At 42.7% G+C, this 15,639-nt stretch overlaps 1 protein-coding gene across 1 annotated transcript in view; it reads right to left on the bottom strand.

The window, feature by feature from the left end:
- Nucleotides 1–2,305: 2,305 nt before the first annotated feature.
- The window catches only part of PNPLA7 (patatin like domain 7, lysophospholipase), a 1,710,105-nt gene continuing 1,696,771 nt past the window's right edge, over nt 2,306–15,639 (bottom strand). Inside the window, exon 36 of the mRNA XM_086921192.1 lies at nt 2,306–3,369. Coding sequence (XP_086777318.1) covers nt 3,307–3,369 — 63 coding nt within the window. The 3' untranslated portion in view covers nt 2,306–3,306. The remainder of the gene's footprint in view (nt 3,370–15,639) is intronic.

A 15,639-nucleotide genomic window follows, 5' to 3' on the forward strand; every position in this document is an offset into this window, starting at 1 on the left:
ATGGGGATATGGTGGTATCTCTATCGCTAATTGGTTCAGTTATCTGAAGAATTAATAAACCATCAGAGATGCAGTAACTCTAGGGGAAAACCTACGAAAGATAGCGGTCTATTTTTCCTTACAAAGTAATATGGAATTGGACAAGAATTTGACAAACACAAACTTAAGTATGAAGCAAGCCGAATTAATAATTAGGACCGGTGAGCTGGCAACTGTTTAATTTCAAGATTTTAGGTGCCACAGAACTTACAATATTGTAACCTGATACTCAGAACAAATTCACTCCTTATTAGGGTTAAGACCTTGCGTTGGCTGGTAACTCCGACCCAGGTAGACGCAACTCCAATACCATTGCAGCTTATCGTCCAACCGATTCTAAGTACTCCCTGAAAGAAGATGACTCTCCCCAAGGTTGGCAAAACTTTCTTCAAACAAACGATGGCTCAAGGAAAAGGTGGCACAGAGCATATTATGGCAAATGAATTATCTCCCAGTGTGTTCAAAGGACTGTGAGGCTTCTCAAAGAGGAAACGATTAATCTTTTGAGCTTATTACACGGACACTCAAGATCAATTAAACACATTTTCTCTAAATTCTTGGAGACATTGATTCTGAAACATATAAGCAATTCTACAACTGAAACTTTGTTTTTGTTTTACTGCGCTGAGAGGATTATGCCTGTTGTTTAAGACTTCGTTCCCTCAAGCTTGCTTCCATATTTATAAAAACAAATAATTAATGCTGAGAGTGTATTTCGCCATCAGGCAATTGATTGAAATGTAACTTGAATGTCATGGGGACCAAGGATACAATGGTACTTCAAGAAGCAAAAAATCCCTTTTAAGCTGAGACAACATCAACAATTTGGAGAATGATCATAAGAAATTCAAACACTGGTTATAAAGTGAAATCAGCTGCTCACTAGAAACTACTCACTCTATTCACCTATCTGCCCATTGCGCCTCAATGCTAAGCTTTTAGTTTTTTTCCTGTTATTTTGTTTGTAGTCAAACATTATTCTACTTTGATTGAAATGTAGATTTTTGGTCACGTTAAACCAAAAAACACAAAAACATAAATATCCCCTGAAAAGGAGCAGGTGACCCAGGCAGAATTAGAGGAATGTTAACAAACCCACAATGGACATTTTATCAAAAATAAGGCTACTTCATTTCACAACACTGTGTGAGATGGTTCCACGGTGGTATGGCTGGAACAGCACAACTTTTGAGCAGCTCAAGCTGCTGAATAAATGGTGGCATTTCAATTAAATTTTACTGTATTCACAGCCAACTAATTTTTAATTGAATCATCCAAACAGCTTTATTTTTGATTATTTCATTAAATGTATTCCTATCCCAAAGAGACATGAAGCCAGACTCTTTAGTTATCGTTTTATAGGGTAAAGTGGTGATAAATAGTTTCATGGGTGATAAGGCCGAAAAAACCGTGCCTTGGATTGATTCTGTGGGCAGTGCAGTCATGCACCCGTTGGTACTGATGCTACACTGAAGTATCTAATGTTTGTAAAACCTCTGGAAGGGTCTCCAGGGCTGACATAGGGGTTAGAAGACTTAGACACCAGTGATCTCAAACGGATTCGGAATCACTTCCCAAGGATGAGGTAAGATTATGTGGGGTCTGAGCCCATACAAACTTTTGGTGCCACGCAATACGTTATATTATGTAAAGTAGTGGGATTTATGATCAATATACTGAACATGGTATCACGTGTCCCCTGCCTGGAATGAAGCTCAGAATTCAGGTATGAAAAAGCAGCTCTAGCGACTTTGTAGCTCATATTAAAGCATCCGATCTGGATGGAAAGCTCACTTTGCTAATCCACCACCTATAGTATTTGTTTGAACAGAAACACTTATAAATTTGAGCCTTTGATCTATGGGTGGGGAAACAGGATAGTTGAGGAACATGTAAGCTTATCTGTGATATACCCACCTCTGTGCACACTGCTAACTGCAGGAAGTGGTAGAGTACAAATAGGACCTAACATGTTATGAATTACGAATACTGCTGACACTTGGTTGACAGTTTGCAAGTTAAGTGGGATGTTTGTTAAAGCCGGTACATGGATCTAGGGATAACAAATTTAACATCAAGATCAAGAGACTGGGTGTACTTTTGAGCACAACCTTAGCTTTAAACCACAGGCTGAGTTGCTCCATCACGCACTCTCTCCTTGACACTAGGGTAGAGGATCGAAAGAGTGTTCTTCAGAATACAGCTCACGTTTGCAATAAGGAACGAACTATTCCAGTTGTGGCTATGAAGAGCTAACATGTATAAATGATGGTTGAAGGTGTTTTATTACCAACAAATCTTTAAGGCAAACCCCTGGCATGATGGATTACTTTAAGAGGCAAATCAAAGTGTTTTTCAATTTTAATGAGCCTTTAAATGTGAAAGGCAATGACCATTACAATGCGTACAAGCTGTGCAGCATCTTCGGAGCCTTTGATCGCTTTAATTGGCATATGTTCAATAATAGGACAATTCCCAATAATCTATACCTTATTTTCCAACCTTTTACCAAACGGAGATCACCAGCTGTCAAAAAGCAATTCCCAAGCAGCAATGATGGAAGACTTGATCAGAATACACAGTAAGGCACTTCATAACACTATGTCCCGTAGTGGTAAAAAAGGCACATTTCTGGTTGCAGTGGTATTTCGTAGCTATGAAATCATGCAATGCCAAAGGTCTCGGACTGCGAGGGCCATCAAAACAACATTTAACAAGGCTATTTAGTTAAATTAGTTACGGGGTACAACAATAATCTAAGCATCAACGTGGTTGTTCTTTTCACAAGGAGGTAGCAGACTGAATGGAAGGCCACAACATCATCCGTTTATGGACGGAACCTACTTCTTTGGTTGTAACAAAACAGAACAATCTTTTCCGCAGGAAAACACACCAAATTGCTTGACATCTACCGTTGTGTTCCTTTCCAGCTGCATCATATCAGTTCCAATTAACCTGGCAAGATTGATTCCAAGGATCTATTGTCCGCAGCACAGGCCATCCAAATATCTAAAAAACACTTTCCAAAGTTGGATACATCCCAAAAAGACTCTAAGGTCATGAATCCTGTGGTTGTGGAAATCATTCTCAGATAATATAACCACAAGGTAGCAAAAAGTAAAAACCCGATAAAGGAAAACATTTTTGTTCTTAATAAAAATAGGTTTGTGGCCAGTTGATCACCAGCTATGTTCGATATACACTTGGAGTGACTCCTGAGGGTTGCATGTGTACTAGATTCAAATCAGTTCATTGCGTTCTGTTGCTTTATCTCATCTCTGGTCTCTTTGCAGTGGCACGTTGTCTTAATTCCACTTCATCATCTTCATCCTTAAGATAAAATAATTAAAATCATTTGTTAGATGAGGTTTCACAGATTCTCCGTCCTTTGAAGCATCCATGCTTACTCATTACAATGAATAATGTAAATGCACCTTTAAGTTTGGTTCTAATAGCTCAAACCGTCCCTACTTTTCCTTAGTTTAAGGAACATTTAGTACATTATCTAAAAAGTGAAGTTATCTTAAATATGAATTTTAGGATACAAGCATTTCTAGGATTACATTTATTGATAAGGGAAGAGGAATGCAAATCAATAAATAAGTTTGGTTTTGAAAAGCACAACCCAGTGCCTTCCATGACTCCCCTCTACCCCATGCGTGTTATCAACCATACAAAATGACAAGATACCATTCTTAGGACATATTTTGACAACTCACTGCCATAAGTGGTGACTTGAGAGATTATCTTTTTTGCAAGAAAAGTATCAAGGTTTCTTTGTGTCTTTAAGCAAGCAAAAGTGTTTAGTGCCTGTAAATAAGACATATCAGTTCTCTCTTCTGGGTGAACTGAATTCCGCCTGGTTGTCACATTTTATAAAATCGCTTTGAATGGTCATTCAAATTGTAAGTGACTAGCATGATTGTGCTCCATATTTTAAACATCCAATATAAAGAACCAATGTTGAACGTTTTTGTATTGCATATGCCTTTGCTCCAAGGTGAAAGAACCTGGCCTGATGAGAGGAGCCCATTGGTTAAACATCTCTAACAACGAGTTCTAACTTGACCCCCTCCAGATCACACAGGACCTTTGCAGCTAACACACCTTTCAAAGCAGTGAGGCTCTCCATCCAAAATTATACAATTACCAGAGAATACACCCAAATGTGCATCAGCATCCCACAATGATATCGAAAAGTAACAGTAAGGCTCTTTTGGGCGAACCTCTACATAACCTTAGAAAATACATTCTCAAACAGAACACAAATTGATGATGGCTGACAATTCAACTGTTCTCCTAAAGTTTCCATAGGTATATGTCTCAATCAGTATCCAACACAAATCGTCATTTTTTCCACCAAGACACCCTAAAAGGATTCATCAGAGATGTTTATATGATGGTGGGTTTAAATGGTCTTTCAAATTGGATTGTTTTAATACCTCTAGCTGGATTTGGGGATGAAATGTCTAATAGCATAACTGCAATTGTTGTAGCCTTTCCTGGTCATTTAGACTAAAATCATTTTACACCATTTGAACGGCTTGATTCATGGTATAGGGAGAGGGGATATTCACTTGATCTCAAGTGAAAGCTATGGCCATTGTCTCATCCCGCGCCTGGACCGCGCCCAGCGCCATACCCCCTGGCCCTTGCACCCCCCACCCCTCCCGCATCACCTACGATGCCACCACCCTCCTAGCCCTTAACCCCGGCCGCTCCCCCAACTGCATCCAAGCTGCTCCTGGACAAACCCACGGACCTTTCTCATGCAACTCCTGCAAATTCTACGGCACCGTCTACAACTCCGCTACGATCACACCACAGATATCCGACCCCAACAACCTACAATGCATCTTGCTCAACACCCGTTCGGTCCACAGGCACGCCATTGACCTATGGAATCTACTAGACACCATATCTCCGGACGTCGCCTTTCTAACAGAAACATGGACGAACGCCTCTTCTGCCCCAGACATCACCATTGCCATCCCTGAAGATTATAAGATCATACGCAAGGACCGTACCGGCCACACAGGAGGAGGAATCGCTATCGTCCATAAGAAATCAATCCACATCTCAACCAGCTCAGACGTCAATCTCGCCAACTCCGAACACCTCCACTTCCAGATCCACATCGACCCCAAGACCACACTCAGAGGCACCCTCCTTTACAGACCTCCAGGACCCCGCGCTCAATTTAGTGACGACATCACGGACTTCATCACTCCACACGCGCTCCCCTCCAAAGATTACGTCCTTCTGGGAGACCTCAACTTTCACCTTGAAAAGCACAACGACCGCAACTCCACCACCCTTTTGGACAACCTCGCCAACCTCGGACTTAAACAACTTGTCACTTCCCCCACCCACATCGCAGGTCATACACTCGACCCTATCTTCACCTCCAGCAATCATGTCTCCTTCAGTCACACCACGAATCTCCTTTGGACTGACCACAGCTGCGTTCACTTTACCTACAACAAGCCCAAGCCCAACAACCACCCCCAACCAACCCTGCAAAGAAACTGGAACAAAATCACCATCGACCAGATCTCCTCATCGCTTCTTCTTAACCCCCCAGCCCACTCCTCATATCCCGATCAAGCCGCCTCCAACCTCACCCTATGGTTATCCAACAGCGCCTACATCCTAGCACCACTGAAAAAACGACAAAACAAACTCGGCAGCAAGAAGGCCTCCTGGTTCAACGATGATCTTAAGAAATCCAAGAAACTCTGCCGCTCCCTTGAGAAGGCCTGGAAAAAAGATCCAACCACCAGCACCAAGGAAGCCTTCAAAAACGCCACCCGCTTACACCACCAACTGATCCGAAATGCCAAGAAAGCCGCTTTCAAGGACCGACTAGATAACAACGCCCACAACAGCAAAGAACTATTCAATATCGTCAAGGAATTTACCAATCCCACGGCTAACTCCAACGACATCACCCCCTCCCAAGCCCTCTGCGACTCCCTAGCCTCATTCTTCCACAACAAAATCGCAGACATCCACAACAGCTTCGACAACCAACCAGAAAACCAACCCACCCAACCCCTTGCAGGACCCCCACCTCCCCTGAACACCCTCAATGATTGGAAACCAATCTCCACTGAGGACACCATCCGTCTGATGAACTCTATCCACTCAGGATCCCCCACAGACCCATGCCCGCACCACATCTTTAACAAAGCAGACTCCATCATAGCACCGCACCTCCGAGACGTCATCAACTGCTCCCTCGACTCCGCAACCTTCCCAGAAAGCTGGAAACATGCCGAACTCAGGGCCCTCCTGAAGAAACCCACAGCTGACCCCACCGAACTCAAAAACTACCGCCCCATCTCGCTCCTTCCATTCCCGGCCAAAGTCATCGAGAAAGCGGTCAACAACCAGCTCGCCGCCTTCCTTGAAACAAACAAATCCCTCGACTCCTCACAATCTGGCTTCTGAGCCAAGCACAGCACTGAAACCGCCCTCATCGCAGCAACAGACGACATTCGAACTCTCCTGGACAATGGAGACACAGTCGCCCTCATCCTCCTTGACCTCTCCGCAGCCTTCGACACAGTCTGCCATAGCACCCTTCTACAGCGCCTCAGAAACATCGGAATACAAGGAAAAGCATTGGAATGGATCACCTCGTTCCTCACCGGAAGAACCCAGAGAGTCCGCCTCCCACCATTCATCTCAGAGGCCACTGAAGTCATCTGCGGCGTACCCCAAGGATCCTCACTCAGTCCCACCCTCTTCAACGTATACATGAGCCCCCTCGCGGCCATCGCACGCCAACACAACCTCAACATCATCTCCTACGCGGATGACACTCAACTGATCCTTTCACTCACCAATGACCCTAGCACCGCCAAAACTAACCTACACGAAGGAATGAAAGAAGTAGCCGAATGGATGAAACACAGCCGTCTGAAACTGAACTCAGATAAAACAGAAGTCCTTATCTTAGGTACCTCCCCCTCTGCCTGGGACGACTCTTGGTGGCCAGAAGCCCTTGGAAAAGCACCCATCCCGACGGACCACGCACGGAACCTGGGCGTCATCCTGGATTCCTCACTTTCAATGAATAGACAAGTCAACGCCGTCTCTTCATCCTGCTTCAACATTCTTCGCATGCTCAAAAAAACATTTCGTTGGATCCCCATCGAAACTAGGAAAACGGTCACCCACGCTCTGGTCACGAGCCGACTGGACTACGGAAACACCCTCTACGCCGGTACTACCGCTAAACTCCAGAAAAAACTCCAACGAATCCAGAACGCTTCAGCCAGGCTCATATTAGACATCCCGCGCAAAGAACATATCTCTGGTCACCTGAAAAACCTCCACTGGCTCCCCGTCAATAAGAGGATCACTTTCCGGCTCCTAACCCACGCACACAAAGCACTCTACGAAATCGGACCAGAATGCCTCAACACACGACTGTCCTTCTACACCCCCTCACGCCAGCTACGATCATCCAACCAAGCCCTTGCCACTGTACCTCGCATCAACAAAACCACCATGGGAGGTAGATCCTTTTCCTACCTGGCAGCTAAAACCTGGAACTCACTTCCCACTCACCTTCGCCTTACTCAGAACCACCTAGCATTCAGAAAGCAACTTGAAACGTGGATATTTGACCAGTAATTCCCCACCCCTCCTCAAGCGCCTTGAGACCCTCTGGGTATGTAGCGCGCTATATAAATTTTTTGACTTGACTTGACTTGACATCCTGATTGATAGTAGGTCCTTTACTTCAAGCAATGATTTTGTAATTGATTTAAAATGTATATGTTGATGGTGAAGACCGTCTTCTGAGGTGCAAAAGGGCATGCTCCCTCACAGTCTTTCTGATTGTCTTTGCCACTCCTGATAGTAATACACCACAAGATTGCCATATACATGGAAGTTTCTTAATGTTACTTAGCGAAAACTCTATTTTCTTGGAGATTTGCATAGGTTTGTCTGAAAATAAAATCCAAGTCTTCGTAAAGAGCTATTTTTTTCCACTTTCACCCTATTCAACACAACGAGGGTTTGACAATGTCATGAGTGCTTTTGTTTCTCAGTAAGCTGTGCCAGATAATTTAATTTGTTCTTTAATGTTTCTTTGAAAAGATATTTATGTGATCTAAAATTGTTCTCCCTTCTATGTGTAATTAATACATAAAACATTAGTAGCCCATGACCAAAGGCTGTGGTCTCTAAGGCCCCACCCAAGAATCTCCAGTCAATTACGTAAAATACTTTTTCAGTGTTCCAGATGATTCCAATAAAGTTTAACCTTGTATTGCAGTTTCTACTTATATTTTCAAATCTTTGACATGCTTTCACCCTTATATCCAGACCAAAGTTGCCTAATTTGATACTAGCTTATCAAGCGGTCTAGCTAGGAACTGGAGAAAAGTCTAGTCTCTAGACGAGGCTTCTCCAACGAGTAGGTCGTGAGCTACTGGTAGCTTTGCAGATACCTGCAAATTGCTCTCTTGTGTGCTTCAGAGCATATTAAATTAGAAGCTTTTGGTTAGTTAAATCAATATACGTATCCCAAAATTGAAAACCATGTGTTTGAGACTATAATGCGTGTATTTTCAGAACTGATAACCTGGTGTTTGTTCTATGAACAATTGGTGAATTTCGAAAATATATTTAAAGCTGGTAACAGAGTGATAACTCGTGCAGTGTTGGGAAGACGTAATACTGGTTTTATTACCTTGGTATCAGGAGTATTACAGCTATGGCTGTTATGATGCATCCATGTAAGGCATTCCAATTGAATACAATCTTTTTACAATATTACTGGCAACCCTGCCTGATGCACTGAGGTAACCACTGCTGACAATCTTGCATGAAGTGGCCACTAATGTCATCTTGTCTGATGTCACTATTACAATACTAATAATATTAGTAGCTCCGAATGATTTTCATTAATGATAAGAAGTTCTTTTACATAAAAAGTTGGAGACCCCAGGTCTAGATGATTACAATAAGGAGGGCTATCAGTTTACATGAAAACACTTCTCTGGATAGTTTCCATGATTCTGAATAAAAATGACAGTTGCATCTACTACCGTAAAAAAGATAGTACTGTATACTGACAAATAATTATATAGAGGCAAATGTCCTGTAGTGATATGTTTGATTTAGTGGGTTTGCAAGTTTTAATCACACAAATATTTGAGAAGTTGTTCTAAGAGCTTGACTTGCTTCCTGGAAATAAAAAAAGGAAACTATTTTTAAGGTAACTTTATTGTTTCATGATAAATACTCGGAAATGCAATATATTTTTCTTCATTGTTTAATATTTTACTAATTGTTTAAGATTTTACTGTTTTTTTAGAGGATGAATTTAACGAGCACTTTTTAAAAAAAATCTTAGACTCAAATAATTTGCTAAGATTTTTGGTTTTACTGCTATGTAATTAAAGATTATTTTCAGTTTAAATTGTGAGATTTCTGCTTTGTTAGTGACATAGTAAGTTCAACTTGACATTTATAAGTTTTCCACAAATCTTCTGCAAGTATTTCGCTTTGAGTTGCCTTCAAAAGCTACTAATTAAAATCTAAGTACTTTGCTATTTTACAACAGTCCAGTGCTAATACCATGTCCCAAATAAACACCTTACATTATGCCAGATATTGTTTAAGAACATTTCTACAGTGTGATCAGGCTTGTAAAATTCTTCTACTAATGATGACATTTCTATCTGAGCTATAAGGTCTGTAGTGAAGGCTCCTGGGAACATTAAAAGCAAACGTTTATGCTGTCTGTGAAATAACAACAATATAGCACATGACAGACTGTTGTGTGGTAGTGCCTATGTCTGATGTTATTTCTTGACCTCCGATATTGGCACTCACAGTAAAATACGTTTCTATTAATCCCACAGCAGTCACTGGGCAGTATCGATGGTTGATACTGTAATTTAGCACCTGCATACAATGTACCACTAAACCTCAAACTGATTACCAAGTTACTACCTTTGTACATTTGCATCTCGAAAGCAACATTTCCTCCAGGAAGTGGTAGTAGGATGAGTTTGCAAATACAGCAAAGTCAATGTCTAGTTACAGGTATTGATTTATTTAAAAAAAGAAAAAGAAAAAAGCTGCGTATCTTCTGTAACAATGTTTGTGATGGATACGTTGTCTTCCTAAAAACTCTATTTTATGAGTTTCCTCCTGGCAATAGACTGGATCTGGAAGCATCTTCCTCAAAAATAGCTCTCCACTGTTGCCAGGTAGAACCATGCAGCCTTAGCGGCGACTGCCCATGCTGGATGTGATGACAATGAAGAATATAAAGCAATAGCTTTTGCTCTACTGTCAGTTTCTGGCACTTTTTCTGTACTCAATCGGACTGGAAGCAATAGCGCATCAATGAAACCGACAAACACAACACACAACATTTTTGCCTTACATTGGCACTAACTCATCATTGAAGAGGGAGGGTAGTGAGGAAAGTGAATGATGATAATGTAACCACTAGCAATATCAATAGTGAAGGTAAGTAACGTTTTATGCTGATGGACACTTCTTCTGGCAGATTCTTCACTTTTTGAATAAGTCCCACAGCAATAATTCTTGGGAGCCGGGATGAAGCAGTGCTGTTTAACCAAGATGTCCTGCAACACAGCCCTGGCAAAGAACGTGCCACTACCTGTTTTGAGTGTGAGGCAGTCATGGTTATCAAAAGTATATAAGGATGAATACAAGGTCACTCGACAGATGTCAACAACCAAGATGCCTCTAGTGAGCATTGGGTAAGAAGGCATGGCCATAGAGTGGAGGGGGCGGGGGACAAATGCATCCTTAGGGTCGTCTGGGCTAAATCATAGCAGATTTTAATGAAAAGGATAACCCAAAGAATAATTCGATGTGAGCTGTTGCATTTGGTCACTACTTTGTCTTCCTTGGCTCTAGCAAAGCCCACAAAGAGCTGATCATCCATTATGTCTTGTTGTGTACAGTCTGACCCCAGCAGTGTAGTCTATATAGCCTCTCCTTCACCTTGGTGGAATGAGGAAGGGAAAGAAAGATGACCTATATACAAACTAGATACCACTTTTGGTAGAAAAGATGGGCAGGTAAGAAGACGACGAACCAACTTATCCAGATACATTACCGTGAACGCTGGTCAAATAGAGAGTGCCCAAGGTTCTTGGATCCCTATGAGCTGAAGTCTTTACACCAAGACAGTCTTCAGAATGAGAAGTCATAAAGTAAACCTGTGCATTGCCTTGAACAGGCATGCCATTATGAAAAACAACACAAAATTCAAATCTTCAAATCTCACAGAGGAACAATTAATGGAGAGTGAAGAAACCAACTTAGTAAGTCTTTCCTAAAACCTGCCACTTGTGGCGATTTAATCAGAGAAGTCTGGTCTGGGTGACACATTAAAGGGGACAGGGGCAGTCAAATAACCTTACACAATAGCCTTGGTCAGGCCCTGCTGGAAAGGCAGAGCTGAAATGGGTACAGACGTTTTGATTCACACCAAAAGACAAATCTGTTCCATTGACCGACAAAATGATGTTTGCATTCTCAAATGGCAAGCAGAATGACTTTTTGGCACCACTCAATCTCCACACATGAATCACCAGCATTTGCATTTAAGGATTTGATGAAGGACCTGACCATCTTCCTGAAAAAGCATGTCCATCCTGTTCAGAACAGAAGGACATAGCAGAGTACTGAGTTACAACAGATCAGTGAACCAAATCCTCCTCATTCCGTCAGGGCGATCAGAGTCAACTCTGCTTGATCTCCAAACATCTTTGATTGCAACCATTGTGCGAGCTATGGATCCATTCAGAGTGAATTGAATAGCACAACATCAAAGACACTTTTTGTTCTGAGGCATGGCAAAGATATCACACGGACACCCACATCTAGAAAGGATTACTTTTATTATCACCCTTCTAAGAAGTTTACACTTATGGTCTTTCAAGCAAAGCCGACTCTGATCAATCGTTTGCACATTTAGAGTGCTCGCAAGAGGTGCTGCTAGCCAGAAGATGCTCTGCCACTGGGTCCACAGCCACAGCCTAATTGCCTCTCAACACAGTGTCCACTGTCAGAATGAACTTGATTTACCCTCTCGGACATGGGTGGAAGACAACCCGCAGCTCCAAAGCAAGCATGGGTAGGAACTGCTCAGACATGGACCACAGCCTTCGTAGTTGCCTGCAACTGCGGAGGACTGAGGGGATGTCCCATCAACAGACTGGAGTGTCACGTCAAAAAGTGCAGATCTGGGATAGCAGAGTCAAAGATCTGCACCCGAGTCGAGAGGCTGCCCTAATGGTGGAGTCACTGCTTCCTTAGGCAACCAATGAGGGCTCTCATGCACTCCCTGAGGTGCAGCATTAACAGGATGCATGAAGCCCGCACGTCTAGAACTTGCTGAACTAGGACTGGTGTGTGAACCAGAAACCTTGGAGTCAATACTGAATATCTGCAATCCTTTGAGGAGAAAGAAATAACTGCTTAATGGTGGTAACTAGCAGGCACCTAGGAATGTAAAACTGCGTACACAATGGGTCCTAAGGGTGTTGACCCTGAATCCCCGTGCTCAAGAAGAGTGATGGTGCACCAAAAATGTTATGCAACTAAAATGAGACCCTCCCTTCAGCAGCCAGTTGTCCAAGTACAGAAAAAGATTAACACCTGACCTCTCAAGTGAAGCCATTCTATGGCCATTATCTTGAATACTCGCTGAGGAGTTGTCAGTCCAAACTGCAAAACCACAAACTGGTAGTGCTGAGTACCCACACAAAATCCCAGGTACTGCCTGGTGGATTGGCAGTTGAATATTGGTGTCTGGAAGTGCAGGTACACCAACTAATCGCCCCCATTGAGGGATAATTAAATCAGAATACACTAAGCCCAGTTTGTATGCCATTGGACAGCTGTTCCAGAAGGATTCCAGAGTGGAACGGCCTTTATCTCATAAAAGGTTCGCCCCATCTATGGGCGTATCCAGAAGTGTAATTTAAACATCACCCAAGAATGTGATGGAACATGTCAACGCGTAGCAATACAGCTTGATGACTGTGCTTATGTCGGGCCAGAGTATCTACAGAATCCAGACCAGACATCAGGATCAGTTTGGAACATTCAAACTACTGTTGACTAAATCTTCATGCGCTGATTTCGTCAGTTTTCCAGCTCCAGCAGGTAGGGTTCCCAACTAAATTGTTTTTTATCTGTGTCACTGGTATTTTAATGTCAAAACCGGTAAAAAAAATCATTAAAAAATTCCAGGTAAAATACTTAAAGCCTATATTTATTTGTCTAATCAGTACACACATTAAACAGTACATTTGAGAAGAAAGAACTTTATATTGTGTATCAGAGCAGCTTTAATGATCTCTGACAGAGAGAGAGAGGCAATGCTAATACTGAATACAGATGATTTTCTATAAAGTTCTATTTAGGTATCATGTCCCGGGCCTTTGCAGTATCTTGGAACGGGAAACATCATTTTCAACGAAGGCTTTTCTACGCGTGACGTTTACTACGAGGCACTTACCTCGCAAACGTCTTTTCCACGCGTATGCCTTCAACGACAGTCTTTGCCACGCATATACGTTCTGGCTAGGGGGATTGGGGGGTCGGCTGGGGGAGGGGCTGGGGGGGCCTGGGGGGGGTCTCCCCCCCAGAAATAAACAAAGGAGCGGGTTAATTAAATAAAAAAAAAACGCACTTCAGTACCAACGAGGTAAAAGGAAAGTGCCTCCCCCAAAGACGTGCCGTTACGTCAAAATAGCAGTCCTTTTTTAATTTTGGCAGACGTGTTTTGACGCTTGTTTCGATGGTGGATGGAAGTACGGGCTGCTGGTGAACTACAGGAAGGTGTCAGGTAAGAAAATAATCTTTATTATTTGTGTTTAATGGAAGTTAAAATGCGTGGTGTAATCCATCGTTGCAAATTCCAGCATGGTAAAGCCACTTGCGAACTAAAATTTGCGTGGTATTGCCATGCGTGGAACTTGTATTCGTGGTAACATCATATATTCTCTTGGAACATGAAAAAAGTGAAATATGGCTGCCATTTTTCTCTTGAAAAGATGGCAAAACTACCCACAGGACGTTGACATACCGCCCCAAAAACCATTTGGCATTTGCAGTGCAAAGGATAAAGCTGCTGGAAGCAGACTTTGCACCACATATAGTACACATTCCTGGACTCCCGTTCTGAATGCCCTGTCATAAAGGCACCTTGGGCTCAATTCTGCAGAGGTAGCTAGTAGCTGGAGAGGGGAGTGAAGACAAAAATGATCACATAGAGGAGACCTTTATTGTCTAGCAATTTGTCTGTGGACTGTTGGGCTGAGAAGAGCGTTTGCCCAGACAGCCAGGAAGGTTCTAACAATGCCGTTTCAAAAAGTACCAGGGGCTCTGAGACTGTAGAGGAAGAGTATAATATTTCTCTCAAAAAGTTGAAACGTGGCTTCAATGGTGAGTAATATTAACTCAAGTGCTTTGCTGGTTTTCATGCCACTGTTGTGAACAAAGGCACTTCCTCTGAAAGAGAATCGGGGATAAGGGACGTTCCCTTCCGGGAATGCACTCAGACCACTTGCATTCTACAAGTCCAAGAAAAAGCCAACACCCGTACTGCAAGAGGGAAGAAGGATGTCTGACTCCCGATCATCTACCAGACCCAAAGAGTTCCACCATAACCTGGGGCCCCAGGGTGGTACTGTGGAAAGGGCTCATCATCTTAACAGGCTAAGGCTTTTCTTTTGATAGTAGGTACTTGCCAATTGACTTTGAGGGTTTCGAATGCGGTATTGTTTTCCGTGCAGGTAGCGTTGGTGGTGACAGTATTACTTGTGTCATAGGTGGAACAGAACATATGGGTTTTTGAACTGTGGAGGATACTGGCTTTGTCAAAGTGACACAATCCAATGTGGAGGCATGGAGTCAGAGGTGTCAGGTCAAAGCTTCTGGAATTGCAAAACCTGGCTTACATTCAGGAGTGACTCAGAGATGACAGAGCCATCCTTAAGAGGTCTACGACAGCCAGCAGGAATGCATCAACTCTGCTAGGTTTCGTCCAACTGAGTCAGAAAGCTTGCCTCCATCTTTTTCATTTTCTGAATCGTCTTTGAATACGGGGAAGCGTTTGGCACCAGGGAATAGCTTGTGGCTCCAAATGGTCTAGGGAGCAAGAATGCTTCCTTATGGAATTGGTCCCACTTTCTATGGCGCTTTTTGGATTTTTTGTGGGAATATCTTTTGAGGGGTCATTCCTTTATGGGGCAATTATGTAAGGGGAATGCTTATGGGGTTTTGCAAAATAAACAGCTTGACTTCTTGTTTCCTGATAGCCTTTCGATGCATTAATGAACTGGGGTTGCAAACCAAGCCGTCCTGCTCAGAGCAGAGATACCAGATACAGATGTCTAGTGTGTTCGCAAAGACATCATCTTGTAGTACCTGCAAAAGAAGTAGAAGACCACGAAATTTGTAGGGTAGACAGTTGATGTAGTCGGTGTCGAAAAACTTAGAATCTCATCGGTGAAGTACTGGCAACAGCTCCAGACCTGCATTGATGATGCAGAGCTAAAAACAGGAATTTACTTCAATTTG

The sequence above is a fragment of the Lissotriton vulgaris genome, chromosome 5 (genome assembly GCF_964263255.1).
Source record: "Lissotriton vulgaris chromosome 5, aLisVul1.2, whole genome shotgun sequence".
Lineage (NCBI taxonomy): Eukaryota > Metazoa > Chordata > Amphibia > Caudata > Salamandridae > Lissotriton > Lissotriton vulgaris.